This window comes from Calidris pugnax, unplaced genomic scaffold, assembly GCF_001431845.1.
Source record: "Calidris pugnax isolate Ruff unplaced genomic scaffold, ASM143184v1 scaffold24, whole genome shotgun sequence".
NCBI lineage: Eukaryota > Metazoa > Chordata > Aves > Charadriiformes > Scolopacidae > Calidris > Calidris pugnax.
In genome coordinates, this window is record NW_015090922.1 from 25,752,184 (window position 1) to 25,774,916 (window position 22,733).

The 22,733-nt window shown below is 39.4% G+C and overlaps 1 protein-coding gene across 2 annotated transcripts in view; it reads left to right on the forward strand.

The window, feature by feature from the left end:
• PCNXL2 (pecanex-like 2 (Drosophila)) overlaps positions 1 to 22,733 on the forward strand; it is a 156,814-nt gene that overhangs the window by 53,975 nt on the left and 80,106 nt on the right. For both annotated transcript variants that reach the window (XM_014950946.1, XM_014950945.1), the window contains exons 14-19: positions 2,950 to 3,060; positions 4,632 to 4,723; positions 14,277 to 14,386; positions 16,575 to 16,671; positions 21,429 to 21,521; positions 22,031 to 22,181. In XM_014950946.1, coding sequence (XP_014806432.1) covers positions 2,950 to 3,060; positions 4,632 to 4,723; positions 14,277 to 14,386; positions 16,575 to 16,671; positions 21,429 to 21,521; positions 22,031 to 22,181 — 654 coding nt within the window. The remainder of the gene's footprint in view (positions 1 to 2,949; positions 3,061 to 4,631; positions 4,724 to 14,276; positions 14,387 to 16,574; positions 16,672 to 21,428; positions 21,522 to 22,030; positions 22,182 to 22,733) is intronic.

Genomic DNA, 22,733 nt, shown 5'->3' on the forward strand with positions numbered 1-22,733 from the left:
AGCCTCTGCTATGTTCAGGAGGGGAGAACAAGAAGGCTTTCTCACTAAAATAATGCTTTTTTTTTTTTTTTTTCCCCCCCGTGAAAAAGCATGTATTATTACATAGCACCAGTCTGAGGCACCAGTCCTCAGATAATTTAAAAAAAAAAAAAATTTTTTTTTTTTTTAAAATTATCTGAGGACTGGGGCCTCAGACTGGTGCTATGTAATAATACATGCTTTTTCAGGGGGGGGAAAAAAAAAAAAAAATTTTTTTTTTTTTTAAAATTATCTGAGGACTGGGGCCTCAGACTGGTGCTATGTAATAATACATGCTTTTTCAGGGGGGGGAAAAAAAAAAAAAAATTTTTTTTTTTTTTAAAATTATCTGAGGACTGGGGCCTCAGACTGGTGCTATGTAATAATACATGCTTTTTCAGGGGGGGGAAAAAAAAAAAAAAATTTTTTTTTTTTTTAAAATTATCTGAGGACTGGGGCCTCAGACTGGTGCTATGTAATAATACATGCTTTTTCAGGGGGGGGAAAAAAAAAAAAAAATTTTTTTTTTTTTTAAAATTATCTGAGGACTGGGGCCTCAGACTGGTGCTATGTAATAATACATGCTTTTTCAGGGGGGGGAAAAAAAAAAAAAAATTTTCTAAACTTCTGAAATGTTTGCAGTGACATTGCCACTGAGTTACCATTCTACAATTCTTAAAAGATCCAGATTTTCCAAAGTCAAAATTTGTGTTGGCCCTCCTGTGCTTCTCTGGTAGCTACTTGTTTAGAGGAAGCCTTCAAACTCCAGTGTTAAATGCCAGCAGTTCACAGGAGCACCTCTTAGTGGTCCAGCTATTTAAGGTGCTTTTCTGTATGGAAATGTGTGATGCTTAAACAAATTCTCTTTGGAATTCATAATGCAGTTCTAGCTGATTAATCAGTTACTTTTATTGTCTGCTTCCCACAAGGGAAACTAGTGCTCCTAAATTCAATCCTTTTGTAAGTGACAACTGTTTATTTTCCTCTCTGGTATACTCCTTTGTGCAGGATGAGGAGTAGCTAAAGAAGTTGTTAGGATTATTCAAGGTATTAATAGGGAGAGGGTTAAGTGAGGACATTGCTGTCCAGCTTTTCCAACTGACTTTTCCTTCCTTGTTTACATTCACCCCTGTATATTTTGGTGTACTGACAACATAATGTCTCTGGTCTTGTCCTTCCTTCCCCTGGTCTTATTCAGCTTTTCTGAGGTTGCTACAGCAAAGGCAGTTTCTTGGACTGTTAGTCAGTAGTCTAAGATGAGTTCTGTCAGTTTTGCAAGTCCTTTCCCTGAGGAACAAGATCTCCTGTGGGGTTTCAGCTATGGGTTTTTGGAACAGTTGATCCCATGGGGAGTCCACATGACCTGCTGGGCAGTTTGTTGTTGTGCCATTGTGTGTCTTTGAGTGGTCCTTGCTTGGCTTGATATGGCTTGGTAGAATATCTAAAAGAAGAGCAGAGCAGTAAAGGAAGAGGAGATTAATAATAGCACTTGCATGTAAAAGATTAGGAAGACAGTGTTTCCTCATGTTCTTACGTATGTATGGCTTGTGCCAGAGGCAGGAAGTTGTGATGAAGGGTGCATTGTGAATGCAAGTATACTTAAGTAAGCCTTGTCTGTGTTTAACACTTGAATATGTCATTTTTTTTCTCCTGTGTTTGACTTCCTTGGCAAGATTTACAATACTAGATAGCAGTTGTGTATAATACGATGAAGGTAAAAGCTGTCAGATCAAACTTGGTGTATTGTTTTATTTTAGCACAAGATGCATTAGTAAGAGGAGCTGGGAGTAAAATGTGAAAATAGCATTCAACAAAGAACACAAATGCTATTTTTATCTTAAAATTTGACTGGGGTGGGAAGGGGAATAAGTTGTACTAGTGGTTTGTTTAATTTGCTTTTTATGAGAATGAATAGGAGGAAACTGCGGTCTTCCTAGCATGTAAACTAACAAATACATACTTGTTTACAAGGAGTAGCGGCTGACACACATCTCTGTCCTTCACCATGCAGAATGTTCTGGTACTAGTACAAGAAAGCAGTAAGAATATGATTATACATGTGCACATATCCCTGAAAGTTTACTGTATTGGAGACTTGAGTCAAGTGTGTGTTTCGATGCTTTGCTAGACAGTTGCGCTTAGTGTTTTCTAGGGTGGAGTTAGGAGTATATGGATGGGAAGGAGGAGACTAGCAGGATGATTGCCTGAATTATAACTACTGCTTTTCCTTGACTGTAAGGCAGCCATTTATATTAGCAGGTCTATCTAGAAAGAAACTATGTAAATATGTCAGACTGGGGTTTACCACTGAGTTTCTTTACTGTTTTTCTGATGTTCTTTCACAAAGTCAAGGTCTGTCCTGCTGGAAGCTGGGGAAATACATGTTTCACTATAGGTTTGTCCCATTTTTACGTGATGCTTGAATTGTCTGCTGTTGATTGCTGGCAGAGGCAGGATACTGCGATAGCCAAGATACTTAGGATCTTTGCCATTAAAGTTTTTGTTTGTTTGTTTGTTTATACTGAATTGTTATACCTGTGCTTGACCCATCTCAGATTCAAGGAGGAAGTTCCAAAGTCTGCAAATTAAAACTTCTGCACTTTAACTAGAACAAATATAACTTTGAAAATATTTGAGAAGTGGTAAAAAGGCTACATAATGCCATTTTTTTCTGCACCTGCTTTTATTGGAAACAAATCTTGAAGTTAACCTCTGAGCTTTAGTTAGTTACATGTAAAGTAGCATGATTTATTTTGAATATATGAGAAGGAAAGTGGAGTCTTTGCTGATAAGGTTAAATTATGCTCGCTTAAGCAATCTTCAGAATTTATTGCAACAATTTTTATTCTGGTAAGATGCATGTTTCTCTGTTCTCTGTACGTTGTGAAGTAAGAGTGTGTTCTAACGTGAATCTTCTTTTTTTTTCTTTAGTATTTTTATATTGCTTTCCTGCAATTTCTCTTCTTGGTCTTTTCCCTCAAATCAACACCTTCTGTACATATCTTTTGGAGCAAATAGACATGTTGCTTTTTGGCGGTTCTGGTAAGTAGGCAGTTGCAGCCTGAGCTATCCCTTTCTGGGTTTATAACTTTAGAGTATATTATTGCATGTTTTAAAGCATGAAGCTAAAACATGCTAATGGTGTTCATATAACAGTGGGGTGAATACTAGTAAGACCCCCTTGATTAGATTTCTTTTTCTTTTGCAAAGTTTTATACAGTTTGTCATACAAGCTGCAGAATGTGGTTGACAACAAAGAGCTCTTTCCTGGTGTGTCCAATGTGACTCTATCGTATTTGTCAAAAAGAAAAACTTTTTAAAAAGCTTTCTATTAAAACTATTTAAAAATAAAAATTATAAAATGTTTGCATTGTTCTGTAATAAGGCGTGTTCACAGGACACGGGACGTGTGATTATTATCTTTTTTGGGTGTTACTTTAGTCAGAGATTAAACAAGGCCCATGAGAGAGGATGCATGATTTTTTTTATTGGTGGGGGTGAGTTTTGTTTTTCATTATAGCTTAGGTAACAGAGAGGCTTTGGTACATCTACACTGTCATCTTAGTTTGGATCAGAAACAAAATTGCTCCTTGTTCCCACCTACCACATGCTGTTTTGCACCCTGGAATGATGGCACAGTATGCAGACTGGATTCCATTTGGATGAAGCTTGTAAGAAAGGTGCAGTGTAGGAGTGCACTCCAAACACTAGTGAGCATACAGTCTGTGGGACCAGACTAGAGATAGTCTGAGTAAGGCATCTCAAACATGTGTATCAAGGATTTCCTCAGCACTTCTCATTCCACAGACCCGCACTTATTGCATGATTCTGCTTGCTACTGTAGACATAGCCTTTGGCAAGTGGTTAAAACTAGTACAGATGATAAGGGTGTTCTTTGCTTTTTGTCTCATAAAAGACCTGGAGGAAAGAACGTGTTGGATAAATTCCCTATCCTATAAATAATGATGGATTCCAGTGTATGTTGAACCTAATTAGAGCATGGTTTTGCAGCCCTTGTGTCTGCATTGTTCAGACTGCTGGACTCCTAATTCTGCCTGACAGCTTTTCCTACCCTGCTTCTTGAAGCTCTCAAAGGAGGTTATAGCAAGAGATCAGCTGGCATCCTTCTCTCTCCCTTTAAGTTCATTCATGTATTTTCTATGGTGCAAATAATGGCTGGCCGAGCAAGTTAGGATGCTTCTGGATGATACCAGAGCCTGTATCTCAGGTGCAAAGGGAAGAAGTAAAATTCCACATGGAATTTGACTAGAAAATTGCCAGTTCTTGTAGATTACTTCATTCCTCCTTGGTAGCAACACGAGAAGGCATACTGATATTTTGGCAAAACAATATTCAGTACAAAAAGCAGTAGTGTGGGATCTCAAGTCAATGGAAAACATATGAAGTACAATGGCATCAGGCTTTCAGTCTTAACTGTAAACAGTTTTATGAGCACATCTGGGGCATTGAAAGGTGTTCTCCCAACTAACAGCTCTGTGATACCTGATTTAAATCTCTATGCCTCTCATGATGCAGGAGCTGTTTCACTTTTTTCTTTTATTGCACACTGTCATTTAGAAGAAATTAAATAACATGTAATGTCTGTATTTCAGCTGCTGCTGGGCTCGTATCTGCACTGTACAGCATTTCCCGAAGCTTTGTGGTTCTGATTGTCCTATATGCATTCTGCTTCAGTGCAGTGAAGGTAAGCCAGAAAAACAACACTGCAAAAATTCAGAATTTCAATCTCAAAATGTATATAATCTAGGGAGACCAGCATTATTTTGTGTTATGTTGTCACTGTTGTTTATCAAGATAGGCTTTACAAACCATGTTTCCAGTTCTGCCTGTTAGCTACACTGAACTAGATGGAAACTAGTGGAAACACTGGAGTAAACATGAGTCTGACACCTGAGATTCTTTGCCTCTTATATGTATCAGGCTGAAATGATCCATTGAATTTCCCCTACAAAGACTAATAGCAGCCTTGTCTTAAAAACCTGCAACTCCTATTGACGTGTATAAGTCAGGCTGCATTTGGTCAAAATTTCTAGTAAGGTCCAAAACGGGGGGAGAGGATTTTTTTTGTGTGTGTTGCTTCATAACAGCATGCCCAAGAACTTACATGTCCAGCTTAGGCAAACCAGTGGACCATCTAACCCAGTGATGTATCTGCAGCCACAGGAATATGCAATTTAGGGATTTAATATAAGTCAGATGACTGTTTACCACTCTTTTCCCTAATATTCCACCAGTATCCACAATTGTTGGATTAGGGATGTTGGAGAGTGTGTCCCTGCTTACTTCATTTGCTATCTGTGGACTTGCTGTCTATGAACTTGCTGAGTCCCTTCCTGAATGTGCTGGTCCCGTCTGTCTCTACAACTTCGTGACAACGAATTCCAGATGTGCAAACTTCATTGGTTTTAAACTGATCTGCTAATTTCACCAAGTCTTCCCTATGCCAAGTTTTGCAGGATTTGTGGAAGAACTGTTCTGCGTTCACCCTATCTGTTGCCTTCACAGTTTTGTAGGCATCAGTCGTACTGCCCCAGCCATCTTCTCTTTAAACTCCAGAGTCCCTGTCTTTCTAGTGTCTCCCGGTAAAGCAGCTGCTCTCTGAGGAGTAGCTACATTAGTCACCCTACTCCTGTACCTTCTCTTACTCTGTTGTGACCTTCAGATGTGGAGGGCAAGTTGCATGTGGTGCTCAGGATGCAGGTGTGCTATGGCTCTGTGTGCTGGCAAAATGACTGGCTGCCTTGTCCTCAGTACCCTTCACAGTGATGCCCAATGTTGGATTTTTTTTTTCTTTTTTTGGCAGATGCTGCATTTTGGGCTACATTCAATCTAAAGGTTCTTTGGTTGGTTTGTTTTTTTTTTAATTTATTTAACTTATATGTCCTCCACATTTTTCGTTTTATTTAGAAAATAGCAATGAAATTTTGTCTGCCTTCAAGTCTGCTGTAAAATTCGCAGTGCCCACAGCAAGAATGGAATTTCATCTTGGATCTTGTGACAAAACTTGTCCTTTAAGGGACAGTCTTTTGACAGTGTTTCATTACAGGCTAGATGCTGTCAGTGTCCATGCAGGGGTGCACCAGACGTGCAGCGATTTACAAGCTGCTCTTGACATCTTGCAGGACTACGTGAGAGGATGCTTTGTGGTGCTACACATGCATAACACACACAGAGATCCCAATATGAGGTTCTACGACAGCCAAGGATGTATTGTGTCAACACCCAGGCTGGCTATTTATACAGATGAGAAGGGAAGATGCTTCAGATGCTTCTTTAACTGAATTTAAGGAACATAAGCATTTCTATAATGGCTTTTTCCACTTACGCTTCTTTAACTGAATTTTTTAAGGAACATAAGCATTTCTATAATGGCTTTTTCCACTTAAATTTCCACTTAAAATTTTTAATAGGAACCTTAAATCAAAAGAGGTCAATTATAATGCCTTAACAATCTCTCACAGCTGATCAGAGCTGGCAGTGGATGTGTTTTTAACCACTCCCAAAAGTAAGGTAAAATGTGTAAAGCCACCATTTTATCTTGCCCCTGGGTGGCTTCGGTCCATATACAGTAAATTATGGCAACTCAGCTGCTGAGCAGTGCTGCGTTAAGACCCTTTAAATTACATGTCTTTGAACATGTGGGGTACTCCCAGGAAATCTCCTTTCCCCAGGCTTACCCAGTATATCAGTTATACTGGTTTGGCCTGGCCCAGCTCTGTGATGCCAGACAGCTTAACTGCTTCTTATGCAGTTTCCTAAAACAGTTGCTATTGCCAATATTCCTGTTACCGTTTTCTGGCTATATTAGTGATTTGGAAGCTGGCACCTGGGATGGAGAAGTTGGCTCTCTGCAAGCATGAACAGAGAGAAAAAATCTGTAACAGGGTGGAGAAACAAAAAAAAAAAATATGGAAAGAGCCATTTAAAAGGGAGGAATTGACTTCAACCACTGTTAAACAGACAAATATCTGTGAAAATGGTAAGTTTTTTCCCCTAAGGTTAGCAGAAGGCAATTCAATAGTTGAGGGTAGGGAAGTTGTGTGATGGATACTTTAAAAAATAGTTTTGTAAACAGTATTAAGAAAAGCCTCTTAAAATATTCTACAGACTCCTTTCTCAGCGTAATACTTTAAATTACAGCATGCAGGTGGCTTTGTAGATAAGCAATCTCCTTGTGGATTAGACTTCAAACTGCTTAGAAATACGCTTTTAATGCTACCCTGAAGTTGTATAGTGCTGTGAAAGATTTACAAGATATCTGTTGTAAATTACCAATATTAAGTGCAGACTTTCTGTTCACACAGAAATTACAGTTAATTTGAATTTTTATGGCACAGTTCTTGTGAAGGCACTTCTGAGGAGGTTAATTTAAAGCATGTGAAGATGATTCCACTTGTTTCAGCTCATAATCTCAGTCTACTGGGGTGCCTGAAATTTCATACATTTTTTCTTCTAGAAGTTATGAAATAAGCACTTGTGTTAACCCTCTTTGTTCTTCAGTCAGGTCCAGAGATTTTTTTTTCCCTTTTTGACTGCTGTCTATAACATTGCAAGAGAATGATTCTGTCAGACCTATTCTTTGATTGGTTGAGGAGGAGTAAGAATTGGCTTAAGTATAAAAGAAGAATCTGTTCCTGAATAGAGGCCACTGTGAAAGGTGGTGTAATACTCCTCTAGGAAACTAAAACTGTTTTGATATGTAGTGAGCAACAACTTCTGATTCTGATCAAATGAAGGTGTGCATTTTTTGTGCACTAGAAATTGCAGAGTTTGACTCAAAACTGTTTCGTTGGAGTGTTTGTACGATCGTGCAAACAGAAATGACATCTCTTCAATGCTTGCACTTTACAGCTATTCTTTTTTTAAATTTTTATTTTACTCTTTTTGCTTTTAGTCAGCTTGGCAAAACCAGTAGTGCAAAATTTTCAGTATGTATGGAGGTAAAAAAATCATCGCAATCAAGAAGATTCAGGGCAGGGAAACATGGTAGACTCTGGCACAGGGTTTCTGGGTTGCAAAGCTTATTTCGTGGCTGAAATGTAGCATCCTCAAATATAAACTCTGTTTATTGGCAGAACATCTTATAGCTCAGCAGGTGTAACTACCAGAGTTCTATTTACTGAAATAAATTGCAGAGGAGAATGCATCTGTAAATGGTTGTGTGCTTTTTACTGGTGAACAATTGCTTGTATTGAATGCCCAAGGCTGAAGACCCATTCCAGTGGTATCAGGCTTGAGCCTCTCCTTCCTTAAGTGCTTCTTGTGTTGTAATTATTATCTTTCAGGGGGAAATAGACTAGCCTCATTTCTCTGTGTACGTTAATTATTCCAAAAGGAAAGAAATTATTCCTGAAGAAGTTAATTAGAAGAATAATTAATTTACCAGGTCTCCATCCATGTGTTTGAGACCTTGAGGACTGTTGGACAGGACACTGTTCATTGCTGTTGTCAGGCAAAGGATCGTGTTGTGAGTGGAGCAGGTTTTCAAGTTGCTGTCTAACATAGCTGGTGAGCAGAAGTTGTTCCCTCTGGTGATGATGTGAAGTCACCTGGATAGATTTTTGTTTTGCAAAGGTAGTTTGGCTACAGGTTTCACATGCTCTAAAGGATCTCTTCATACATCTTATCCCATATCACATCCCTGTCACGGGTGATATGACACCAGCTACTTATCCAGCCTTACATACATCACTACTGTGAACCTTGATCTCAGACAAGAGAGAAGATAAATGTCTTAGCTTCTGAAGTGCAAAGACCTGAGTTTCTCCTGCTTGCTTTAGGATATATTTTTATCTCCCAGGCCTTTGTTTAATATCATCACTCCTTATTCCAGTTCTTTCCAAGTCCTCTAGAACTTTCATTTACTTTTGTTTAATAAAAAGCTTTAAATCCTAAACAAGGTTTTATCACCTTTTTTGGCCATTTCTTGGATTATTACATCTAATAGCAGCAATTTTTCAGCTCGCTACTTTTTTGAAGCTGTTGAGTAACTGAGTTTAGTTTAAAATTATCTGTGTCCACTTCAGTCTTGCTTTATTTCTGCTTTCAGCTTCAGTCCTGTAATCTTGAACAGAAATTGGCAGCTCTAATAGCTAGCTTACCTTTGATGTATGAAAGGGTTATCTCTTTTTCCTGGAGGAGGTGTTTTTATTTTCAGATACTACATCCATCAGATTGGAGACACGGGAACTTCTGTGCAGTCTTTTTCACTTGACTAGAATGGCCTGATGTGTTTATTTTTGTCTCATGCTCCATCTGGTTTGTGGTCTGTGCCCAAATATTTCACAGATATTTTAAAAAAAAAACAGGTATGTCCTTCGACTTTTTCCACAAATATTCAGTCTGGAATTTAGTCATCTTGATATCGGTCTTTAGCATTCCAGTGCATCAGTGTTTTGCTGTGGGGCAGAAGAGCACATCCTCAAAGCTTTCTGGAATCAGTCAGTCCTCCTCTTCTGCCTTCTGTTCCAATCAACTGGTTTGAATTTGAAATTTACTCAGAGCCTGTTAATTATTTGTCATCCGGCTTTTTTTTTTTGGCTTTTTTTTTTTTTTTTAACTGCTTGAGGAACTTGCTGTTTATCTTAATCAGTGTGGAAAAAATTCAGATTTTGGACTTGGGTCAGAAAAATTTTACTGATGTGAATGTGTTCATATGTGGCACAGCTGCCTCCTCCAGATCAGTTTAAGTGCATTTTTATTTTTTTTAAATGAAAGTTATGTAGTTTCCATTATCTTACACCTGAAGAAGGTATTTTCTGGTAACTTGTTTGTCACTTCAGTGGACAGTTACTAAAAACCTTGTGTGTATTTTAAACCATTCTCAGCTCACATTGATATACTTTGGTTTGTTTAATGAGTTTTAAACTCATTAATCAGAATAAAAATGCCTCTTGATTCCTGTTTTCAATGGCACAGGCTTTGTCTGTGTACTAATAAATTTGAAATATTTGCCATAGGGTTTTATAATGGGAAAGAATTGCAAGCATAAGTCTCCCTCAGTCTGCTAAGACTGCCCAACTAAATTTCTAAATAGCACTGAATGGGCCCGTGAGTATAGACAGAATTCCCAAATGTGTAAGTGACCAAAAATAGAGGTAGAGGATTATTAGACAGCTTTGTTTCTGCGGCATAAAATACTTGCAGCCCTGTTGGAGGCTTTGAAGACAAGGCTCATCAATTTTATGTGCTTTCCAATTTAGAGACCTCTGAGAATTGTCAGATATCATGTGTTTTAGTGAGCAATGTTTGCAGCCATAGTCAGACGTGCACTTTAGTCATAACTTCAGTAGTTATGCTCTTAGTTTCCTGCGTGCATAATATGAACTTATCGTCCAGATATAACAGAAAAAGTAAATTACATCTGCAGAATCTGATATGGCCCAGGGTTGCTCTTGTAGGAGTATGTCACGGTATAGGAATGTAGAAATCTGCAATTCTTTTTTAGGATAAACTTACCATTATGTGAAAAATGAGTGTCCGTGCCCCCTGCCTGAAGTTATTGCTCATCTTACTCTGTAGCTGAGGAACCCCAGTCAAAGACCAGCACCCTGTTGTGTAAGGTGGTGTGTGCACACGCATGCAAACCCCTGCATCAGTTCCACCCTTGTGGATCTTAAATTTCAGCAACGATCCAGTCACAGATAAGAGTGATATCTGTATTCTGGTAGCTTATCACTTGTCAAGTCTTTGGAGCTTTTCTGGGAAAGTAATATTTTGTTTTCCATGGATGATGGGAAGATAAGACTGGTGGACATCTCTCCCTAGAATTTGTCTCTAACCAGTGTAACATGAGGTCCATGAATAATTCACATTTCCTGATCGTTAGTGTTCTCTGAAAATGAGTATTCATGGTAATATAGTTAAGGTTATAGTTAACTTTGTAGAGAACAAGTTGTTACCATTTTCTCATACCTTTGAGGAGGGGGGAGGATTCCCTTTTACAGTCTCATTCAGAAAGTTTTTATATGTTCAGAAATAGTATGACAGTATTTCTCTCAATTTACCATCACACACATGGAATGGCTGACTGTCAACAGCTGTCCCTCATATTATTTGATATGAGCAATAATAGCATAGATCCATGATAAAGCTGGAGATTTGGAAGTAAGGAGAAATACTCCCCCCTAAAAAAAAAAAGGTTGAATAATAATGAAATGAGAGAGTGGAAAATGAGATGATATCTATTCTTTATGAAGAACAACTGGAGTTTGTCTCCATATTTAAGAAACCAGTCAGTGTGCAAACACCTTCAGTGATGATAGCGCTGCAGCAATCTGCAAACTCTTTGAGTTGAGAGGAGTATTCTGTAGAGGGAAAAAAAAAAAAGAGAGAGCAAGAATTTCTACTTACCGCAATGGTTCTGCTGCGTTCAGAGCACTTTTTCTCTGGAGTAGGACGTATGACTTATTTTAGCATATCTTTGAAAGATAAGAGTTTGCTACATGCATTATTTTTTTTAAAGGAAGAAAGAAACAAAAAGGATAAAGAATGTAGGACAGAAAACTACTATCACCATTCTTTAAAAATACATTTGCCTCCCCACGTTTACCAGTGGTAAAAGGCTTGTAAGTTCAAAGACACCTTTATCTTCCTTTCTAGTGGGTTGTTTTGGGATTAGATGATTCTGTGGTTGAAATGGAACACCACTACCCGACTGCTGGGTCTGTTGTAACTCATCACTTTTTCATCCTTAACCCTGTTAAGTCCGTATCTATGTTTTAAAAATGACTATGTCAGTGTCTGTATCAAAGTCAAAACTGTATATGAAAGCTATGAAAGCCCTACATGTCACCTCAACCAAATGAGGTAAAGTATGAAGTAAAACTCCTTGTCTAGTATGACAGATAATACCAGCTTCCATGACTAAAACCTGTCATTCCTGTTTTCCCACTGAGAAGAATCATTGTCCAATTATCAGCTATATTGGTTTTTTTTTCATCTTTTTAATTTAAAGCTCTACCAGGCATCATTAGCGGGGGAGGAAAATGACAAAATGGAGCAGGGTACATCACGCTGATGCTGGAGAAATGACACCTTTGTTCATTCTCATCTCTTGTGCAACATGGTGTAGCATTATTCTGGAAAATCTCGCTCTTTAGGCATATAGCAAATATTGATGCCTGCCCTTCCCAGTTTTCTGGGTCCCTGACAGGTGACCTTTGAGGGGACAGTGACACTTTGGAACTGGAGCAAAGGCCGGTCAAATGCAAGAGATATGTGTAGTATACAGAAAATATGGAAGTAAAGACTTCTTGATACATTAATATGAGGAATCAGACATGCAGTTTTACGTGGAAACAGGTCGAAAGATTTGTCAGTCTGGCTACTGATACATTTCGTTATTCAGGAATGTTTCAGGGCTCTTTATAGTATTTTGCTATTGAAATAAGTTTCAGGGCGAAGGGGCGGCCGTGCACTAGAAGCTGCTGGGTGGATCTGTGCACAGTTGTATTGCTTTGGAAATAGTGTGGATATTTGAATGGGCTGTAATTCAATCATTTTCAGAACATTTTGACCTCAGTTAGTTTTCTTCAGTATTTTGAAAAATATTAATCTCTTACATAAGACTAAGTATGGGAAAAGTTGACCCACAATATATTTGGCACCTAAACTGGGAACAATGAAATGAGAAGTGGATTTGGATGACAAAGTTTAACTTGTGAAACAAATGGTGCTGTATTCTTTCAGTAATACCGTGTAACTCTTTCTGTTTTAAGTAGGACTTTTTGATAGAACTAGACACTTCTTTCTTTCATCTTTGTAATGTTCAGTAGTATGATGAGGGGAAGGTGGTTCTTGGAATTAAAATTTCACTTCTGTGATACCAGTTCTTAAGATAATGGAAATTTCATTGTTAAATTCCAAAGAAACCCCATGTTGCAGGAGGTAGTTTGTCTTATCCAGGTATTCAGTGCCCCTGAAAGAAATAGAATCTTTCTTAATGTGAATCAGCTTTGCTAAGAAATCATGCATATCACTGGGCAAAATAAGATGAATAAAACCAACTTATTCTGTGAAAATATTGATCCTGTACAAGTTGTCAAGTTTCTCAAGCAAAAGACAATCTGCAGAAGATGCTTTGTTCGTATGAGCTGAACAATGCTTAACGCTTCACAGGTCCTACAAGCAGTGTCTCTCAAAATCTACCCAGAAAGTGCTCTGATGTCAGGATCTACTAATGTCACATTCACTTGATCAGGTAGAAGTTGTGTGGAGGGACTGAACAAGCCTATTAAGAGAAATGGCTATGGGTCTGATCCACTTAGCTTCTCTGTCCTTCACAGCCAAAATGTGTGTCCTTTTACAGCCGGACTCCCAAGTCTATCTTAGGATCCCTAATTTGTAGCTGAGGACACCACAGATGAAGCTGCTCTCAGTAAGTGTTCATAGAATCACAGAATGGTTTGAAGGGACCTTAAAGATCATCGAGTTGTAACTCCATGGGCAGGGACACCTCCCACTAGACCACGTTGCTTAAAGCCCCATCTAACCTGGCCTTGAACGCTTCCAGGGATGAGGCATCCACAACTTCCTTAAGCTTCATGTTCTTTTTCTTATAATTTCTAGTCAATTTTAGCTGCTTAAGTCAACCAGAGACAGTTTCTCATCTTGGTTATGCCCAGAATATTCTGTCGAGTGCGTGAGTTCTTTCTTTACTCGGTGATGTCATGTGCAGTGGTGAGAGCTCTCCTTCTCCACTGTATTATCATCCAGGCAGGGCCTGGATGTAATGGGCAAAGCAGCAGAAGGATTGCAGAGTGAGGTGCCAGAGCTGTATCCACTGCCTGATACAGGTGACATTGGCATTTGTTGTATGCAGTCTGGCCACAGGTCAAGTAACTACATATCAGTGTAGAGACTGGACAAATACAGTGCAGTTCGCTTCACTTGCATCTCATTTTAATGGGAATTTGCCTCTAGTGTTTCATTAAAGAGAAAAAGAAAACCTACCTTTCATGTGGTTTCCTAGCTAATTGCTGATTGTAGAGGAATTGCATAATATAATCACAAAACATGCCTCTGATCTCAGTCTTTTATGCAATAATAGACTTTGATATGAAAATGTTTTTCAGTCCTTGGTAGATGGTGTACAAATCTAGATGCTGTGTGTTAAACACTGCATGTATATCTTAGCCTACCTAAAAAAAAAAGAAAGAAAAAAAAAGATAAAAATAAGAAAATTAAGTTCTGCATTCCTAACTTACAAATACTCTGCTTTCTGTCCTCCTGTTCAGGAACCCTGGGATGCACAACACATTCCAGCACTGTTCTCTGCTTTCTGTGGTCTGCTAGTTGCACTTTCTTATCACCTCAGCAGACAAAGCAGTGACCCATCTGTATTGATGTAAGTTGCTTGCGTATCTTATTTATTGATTACTGTGTACAGCACACAACCAGAGTGATGAGTGGGTTTCAGAACCACACAAACTGCCTCACCAAAGTACTGTGATGAGGTGGAACTTCCTTGCCATGTCTGCCTGGTTGGTATCAGCCCTGTAAATAAATGAAGTGCTGCAGTCAGATTACCAGTAAGGCTAGTGCTCTTTAAAAAACACTATCCAAATCCTCTGAAGCAGATTTCACCCTCTGGGAAATTGTGCACTCACCATATTGGAGGGTAGTGATTTAGTTGAGGGAGCTTTCAGGCTACTGGAGTTGCAGAATGTGCACAGGTAGCACTGTGGCAAGAAGAAAGGACATTTGATGTATTGGGAAGATGGCTCAATTCCAGCTCTTGTGGAGGGTCACTGTCAGTAGGCTATGCCACTCTGAGATTAACTCCTTCCTTTTCTGCTCTGACATAATCTGCTAAAGATAGCTGAGGAAGGGTATTGTGTATTAAGAGCTACCATTGAGAACAAGGAGACCCAGGGGAGAAGTCCCCAACATTGTGATCTGTAGGTTGAGGGGATGTGAAAGATGCACATAGATCCATAGCTCCAAGGTGACCAGACACAAGTTTTCATGTGTGGGAACTGCGCTATATGGTTGTCATGGGGGCTGTTAGTGGCCCACAAGCAGCTGGGATTAAGCAAGCAAACAGATTTTGTGCAGCTGGTATCACCATGCCATCTGGGATTGTGCTTCGCAGACAGCTCAGTCCTACCCTAGGACAGTGCAGAGGACCTGTGAAGAAACCCCTGGGTTCTTCCTTTGGTTCATGAGGTGTGTTGTGTGTGTCTTGAGATGAGTTTTTGAGTGTATGAAGATTGTAGTAGGCATGTGGTAAGAGGGTGGTTGGACGCACAGTCCTGTAATGAGGAGAGAGCAGGGGAAAGTAGAGGATGTTTTAGGCCATTCATGATTATATTTGAGGAGAGAAACTTGGGAAAAAAGAGAAGAGTTCTGATGAGGAAGGAAAAGGTATAGGGCACTAATAGAAAATTGGCATTGCAGCAAATCTTTCTGAAGAGCTGAGAAATTCCTTCTTTATCATCCGGAAGATTCAGGGAATTTGATACTTACACATTACTAAGTTCTGATGTGACAAAGCAACAAGAACTGCTTATACCTATTGCCTTTAACTTTATCCAAAGTCTACTGTGTCTGGCACTGATGTCAATTAGACCTGGATCACATTTTGTGTAGCTAGTGTGTAGTTTCAGGACCATTACAGTATGGAACTTGGGTATGGAAGGAAGTGAAGCTGTGTGCTGTATTAGGGAGATTTTTTTAGCCTTGGAGTAAAATCTACTAGGTAAACAGTAAATCAGCATGGAAGCATGAGGTCTTTAAATTTTGAAGCAATTTAAATGTATTCTTCTCTCCAGCTCCCCACGAAGGACACACCGGTTCATTAACTTCTGCAATAAAACAGAAATTTGTCTTTCTTTAAAACTTGTGTTTTAAGGAAGTAATATTAAACCATTAAATCCATTTTAACTTTTAAATCTAGCTACCGATTTCATAAGGTTCTTAATCAAATCTTCAGCAGCTGAAATTGTTGTTAAATATCTTAAGATTCAGAATGTGTATAACAAAATGTTTATTTATGATCATGATAAAAATGTATAATCCTTTAAAAAAGAGGCTTAAGATTTTTTTTTAAACAGTTCTGAGCTTAATTGAAGGATGAAGAGATTAGAAACAGCATTTAAGGGATGGCCTGTGGCATAAACTTCAAGATGGAGGAGGAGGTAGCACATAAGTCTCGAACTGAGAATTAATATATAATCAATACAGGAATAGTTTCTTTGGCCTTTCTAATGTGGGTCTAAACAACTTCCATATTGGTTTCAGCTTCGCTGAAACATTAATGAAGGGCATGAATGGAACAGTATCCTCTTTGCTGATCCCTCTAAATCACGTTGATTGGACTGTTGAGACTCCTTAGCATTTTGATGAAGAAGTTCTACCCTGACCACAGATCAGCTGGAGATTGGGACAAACCAGCTCTTACACAGATAAGATAGCTACTTGCATACATGAGGAAGGAAATCTGAAGCTGTTTGTTCCTCCTCCTCTGTCACGCAGGAATATTCATGTGTTATACATGTTCAGAAGTATCCTAACTAGGATTTTTTTTCTAACAGATCCCTTATTCAGTGCAAATATGTTCCTCACTTTCTACATCAGCAGTTTGAAGATTCATCAGCAGATCCACTACCAGAAAAGATGAGAGAATCTGTGGTAAGAGCTTTTTTTTCATTACTTTCTGTTCAAAGCTCTCTCCCATCAATTTTCCTTGCTGAGGAACCTCTTAAATACTCTCATTTAGTAATTTAAATATTTAAGTTACTAAAAGCACAGAAAATGGGAGGATCTCTATCTTTTTCCTTTAAATCCACAGATGGAAACTGTGATAAGTTCTTCTAGATCATCTTTCCAGTGAGGAGGGCAGAAGGGGTTTTTTTCAGAAGGGATCATTTGAAGTACTCAGAAACATTGATTCCTTGATGTAGTTGATGAGAAATGCGCTCTTAGAGCTTGGGGAATGAGGCATCTAATTCTGACACTCAGAGAGCTAGTGCAGGTTCTCTGCACAAAGTTACAGCCTGGCTACCTGGTGTGTACAAGGCAGACCAGATTGTTCAACAAGTGTTCAAAAAGGTCAGCAGTCCTAGCAAATTCCCCATTTACATTAGGGGGGTCAGGATTTGGTCCACAGAATTAAGCCCTTAGTCATTCTTTTTCTAGGGCTAGGAGTTGACTTGGTTTTCGGGACTGCCCTTTTCTGTACCAGGAAGTATTCTTGACTGTATGCCCTCTACCCTAGCCAAGCCAGACCTCTACCCTAGCCACAGACCAGACTTGGTACCTAGAGATGAAAGAAGTGTGTGAAACTTGACACTATTCTGTGGTTATTTCTGGTGTGTGGGTTATTGCCACAGTTCAATGTCAGTCCATTGTTATACATGGGTACTGTATGGCACATGCAATGGAAAGCTGTTAGTTCCACCATATTTGTATCCCACTTGAATCTGTTGTTGATAGTGCCCTTCTTGGAGCAGCACAGAGTCTGATCTCATCTGTTCACCAGACAGCCCTGCCAGGGAACTTAAGCAGTTACTGTGGCTGTCCGCTTAACTGGTGTCATTTCACAGTGCAGAAGGAAACCTTGAGCAAGGCTTCAATATATTGAAAACAACAACAAAACCAAACCAAAACAAAAACAACAAAAGTATGAACAAATTAGCATCTAAGGTCCTGGGTGTATTTTCAAAACAGAGTCATGTTGCAGACTGTTGACCTAGTTTTGTGTGAGTAAGGTGGACAGGCATCTGATGGCTTATGCTAACACAATTACCACGGGGTTCAACTGCACTTGGGTCCTTGAGCCACTGGGACAGACGACACCGAAGTGCAGGGAGGACTGCAGTGGGACTGGCCAGACACCGGGCTTCAGTTCTTTACCGTATCTCATTCTTGTCATGTTTTGCCAGTGGTTTTTCGCATTTAGTTAAGTGGGATTCCTGGCACCTTTTGCTCTCCAGGATGTACTTGGTTTTGGGGTTTGTGCTTTCCTGCTCTGTACATTTGATACTCCATACTGCTGCTGCTTTTAGACAGAAGCTGCTTTCCTTCAGCGTTGCTGGAGCTTGCTAATTCTTTGCCTTTTTGCCTTTTTTTCCCCACGCCCCCCGTCCGGGCTTCCCTCAATCTGTATAAAAACTGTAAGCAAATGTATTTGCTTGCAATGTCAATTAGCAGTGCTAATTCTCCCACACTGGGAGATCTCTTGAAGCAAGAGAGGGCAATTTCTGATTAATGAAGGCTTTGTCTAACCCCTGTGTTATCTGGTACCTCTGTCTCAATTAAACCCTAGTTTGCCAGAAGACTCCCACTGCTATCTCACAGGGCAGTGCCAACAGAGCAAGTAGGGAAGAACTGAGACAGGAGAAAATCCACGTGCCTCGAGTGTGAGGAGCACAATCAAGGCACAGTCTCTGCTGATTTTCTTCAGCAACAGCAATTGTGTTTAGCTTCCAGAACCTGTGCAAGGAGGATCTTCAAACAGTACAGAAAATGAGTGAAACAGTATGTCGGTATTTGAAGGAGAATTCATGGTGGTTGTTAATTTTTTATTCTTGGAGTGGTCCTTTGTGAGGAGCGCGTTTCAAATCCTCTGCTAGTGGCAAGAGATAACAGGATGGAACACAACAAACGACCTCGCCCTGGTCTTTATACAGAAGTATGGTCTACATAACATGCCATTTAAATAAGATCCATTTTAAGCAGAAATCCTGAGGTATACAGAACCAAAGCACCTCCTCAAGAAGCTGAAAGCAAACAAGGTTAATATTGAAAATTAATGTGTTGTATTCTGTAGTGGCTCTGCATTGATGTTAGGAATAATAAATACAGCATCTCTAATGTTTAGTTACATGACCTTTACTATTTTCATTTGCTTGAATAGCTGTGTAAGAATTGCCAGCTTTGGAAGTCTGAATTATAAAGCAGCTGTGATGGCTAATTGACCATTCAACTTTGAGAATGGAGCTTCCTACCATTATAATTAATTTCTATAGGCATCCACATGGCTGATTACTAGATTAACCAGTGGCCTGAGGGTGCTAATGTGTTACATTCAAACTCGGCTTCCTTCCTGGCCTTTAATACAAACATTTAGATAGTAGTAAAAGGATTTGTACAAAGCTCCAAAAACATAATTGAAAATAATAATAAAAAAGGGGCCACTGTAGTATATTCTGCTTGTAAAATCTCTGAGGCATCAAATGTAGTGACGTTGGTTTGGGGTTTCTTTTTCCCTTGAGTGTAAAATGGAGAAAAAAGAACATCTGCCTTCAGCCCAAACTGTATCAGTCATTATGTCTCACTGCAGAGATTTTAACTCTGATCAGAGTTTAACTTTTCCACATTGGACCAATGGCAATGAAGGACTTGAGCATCCCATCGCAGGGCTGTTCAACATTCAGTGCATAAGTGCTTGGCCTTGTGAATGGAATCCGAAATCCTGCTTTAGACAGTTGGGTCTAAATACAGGATGGGGAACAGAGTTGCGTCCAAGGTAGGCACGGGCTTTGCAGGAGCTACCTGCTTTCAGCAGGAAGGGTGGAAACCACAGATCCACCCACAGCAGTCTGTAGGTGGATTCCCAAGGTTTTTTCCTGGAAGGTAGCTCCATATCCCCCCGAGAGAGATAACTTCCTGATAAAAAGGGCCAGCTATATCCTAGGGGCCCGGACTACTCGGCCATGACATGAAACAAAAGCAACTGCTGTTCAGCTTTGTTTCAGAAGGAAAAACCCCTGAATGTGATGAGAAGTTTGAATGTGTCTGCCACATGTAGAAGGAGCTCCTTTGGGGACCATTGTGCAAGTCAGCAGCTCAGCGGTTACATTTACGTTTTGAAGTAGTTCAATACAAGGGTGAAAGAGCAAGCCTGGGTGTACATTGTGCTTTAAATACTTCAGATGTTTCCAGAGTTGGAATGCAATTGTCAAATTTGTGCTCCTGCACCTTCCCAGCTATAGTCCATGCGGAGTGTGGGGCTGTCTGGAGAGGGCACAGCTCTCTGAGGGGAGGGAACCCTGTGCTTTTGGAGGTGCGTGCTCCCGAGCAGCCTGGGAAAGGGAAGGATGGTGGTGAATTCACCTAAAGAATTCAGCTAAACCGGGTTGGAGCTTCCTGGGACAAAGCAAAAGTACTTCTTCAGCCTGAAGGCTTTTTAGTCCTACTGAATTTCAAAGGCCTGCTGCAGTAAGTGGAAGTGCTGATGCTTGTGACCTTTTACTAAGAAGCATCTTTCATAACAGGGAGTGATAGGCAGCCTAAATATAGCAGTTGCTACCAGCTTCCCTTGTAATTCGCAACCCTTCTGTTGTTCACTTGTTCTCTTTCTTTGTTTTTATGTCCCTTATTCGTAGGTTTGCTATCCCATCATTATTTTAGTTTTCTTTCTTCTTTCTCTGATGCAGTATATGAAGACTACCTAGATTGCAGCACCAGAAAATTGGATGAGCTTCTAACTCTAACAAAAGCGGTGCATTTCATGTGTTGTTTCTAGATATCTTTGAATTAAAGCAACAGTGAGTTTCTAAACCAAGAGCTACAAATAGTTACTCATTTGATAGCTTAGCGACAGTATTGAGTGTTGAACTCAGATGCCCCTCTCATAAATCTAAGACAAGATTTTCATTTATTCACAAAGACGTTTGGGTGACCTCCAAAGTACAATTCAAAGATTGCGCAGCTCACAAGCTATCTTGTTTATTTGTTTACTGACAATGACATTTTAATCACGAGAAAAACAGGCTGGAAAGACAGTGATATTTTCTAATCTTTAGAAACAGAATTACTCCTACCCTAGTTATAGATCTTTATAAAGGCAGATATGTCCTTTCATTATCATTCAGTGACACGGGAAAAAGGCCTTGTCTGAAATCCATAAAATCTTGCTGAAATTTGGCTTCTGATACAGAAAATCAGAGAATGGGACATGTCGCTTTAGAATATAATAAATGTATTAACTTCGTGTCTCTGAAGACATTACAGAAAAGCACAAGTCATTTCAGTAATGCAAGAGAAAGTGAATGTGAAGAAATCTTAATGCTTGCAAATGGGAAACGGAACCAGAATTTTGATTCCCAAAAATAAAAAAAAGTCATAATGTAAAGGAGTTATATTCCTTAAACAGAATCAGACTCGGTAGGGAAATGTGTTGCTTTCATTTCTTCAGTCCTAAAACTATGTTATTTGAAAATATATTTAAAATTAGGCTTGATGAATTTAAATGTGATTACTTTGACAAACCTGGAGTGTGAAGAAACAATTTTGCAGAGCAGAGTGGAGAAAATACTTCTGTATTAGGGAGTGCTGATTAGCCTTATCACAATGCAGACTGTGAATAATTGAGAACAGAGTTGTTTACTTTGGTGAGAATAGTATTGGCTCACTAATTTTGTATAAAATAATTATTTTCACAGAAAGAAATCTTGAAATCGGATCTCATTGTCTGCACAGCGGCTGCTGTTCTGTCATTTGCTGTCAGTGCCAGTACTGTATTTCTGTCATTAAGGGTGTGTATCTGTCCTTTTTTTCCCCTTTTTTTTTGCTCCGCTAAGGTATTACCTGTTTTTATGCAAAACCATAGAGTGTTTTAACTGGAAAGAACTGAGATTGTGGGAAGAGAACTTAGTGAAAACATATTTACTTGTCATGATAACATATTTATTTTTTTTTTATGTGCAAGGCAGTTAGGCTATGGATATTTACTTATTTGACATCTCTTTCCTTAAGCCTCTGCATATCCGCAGTGCTCTTATGATGTGGAACCTGGGGGACAGAATGAGTAAGCCTGATCACTTGCCCTTTTTCCTGCAATTAGGGAGGAAAAAATTGTCTGTGCAAAATACTTATTTCAAATTCCATATCCACTTGTGGAGTCAGAGTTTAAATATAGGAATAAAAATTAATTGCACAAAAATACGATTATGGGAACTGTTAAAAAAAGTTTTATATAGAAATGTTGTTTGCAAATCATAACCATGTTTCTGGTTTTGGTTTTTTTTTTTCTCTTTTGGCCCAGCCATTTCTCAGCATTGTCCTGTTTGCTTTAGCATGGACTGTGGGATTTGTAACACATTACGTACTTCCTCAGCTTCGCAAGCATCACCCTTGGCTGTGGATCTCCCACCCCATACTTAAAAGCAAAGAGCACCAGCAACGGGAAGTGAGAGGTTTGTAATAAAATCTTTTCTAAACAATGGATGCAATGACTTGCAGCTTGTCTTGGCTTTTAAAAAAAAAACCACCACCAATTCAGGAGTAACAGAGGAGGGAGAATAAACTGTACTTTTTCCTGTTTTGAGTAGCACGCATAGCCTATCAATTCCATTTCCCCTATCCTCCCCCTACCCAATCATCAGCAAATCTGTGAACCTGTTGAAGTCATCTTCTGAGACCACTGCACAGAAGGGCTGAGGCTGCTCAGGCACCTCTGGAGATTGTCCAACGCCCCTGCTGAGAGCAGGGTCAGCTAGAGCAAGTTGCTTAGGCCTGTGTCCAGTTTTGAATATCTTCAAGTATGGAGACCCCACAACCTTTCTGCACAACCTGTTCTAGCATGTGATCGCCTTTACAGTAAGAAAGGTTGTTTTGTTTTGGGTTTTTTCCTTATGATGAAATGGAATTTCAGTTTGTGCCTGTTTCCTTTTGTCCTGTCACTGGGCACTATTGAGAGCAGTCTGGCTCCATCAACTTTATCCTCCGCATCAGGTATTTATATCCCA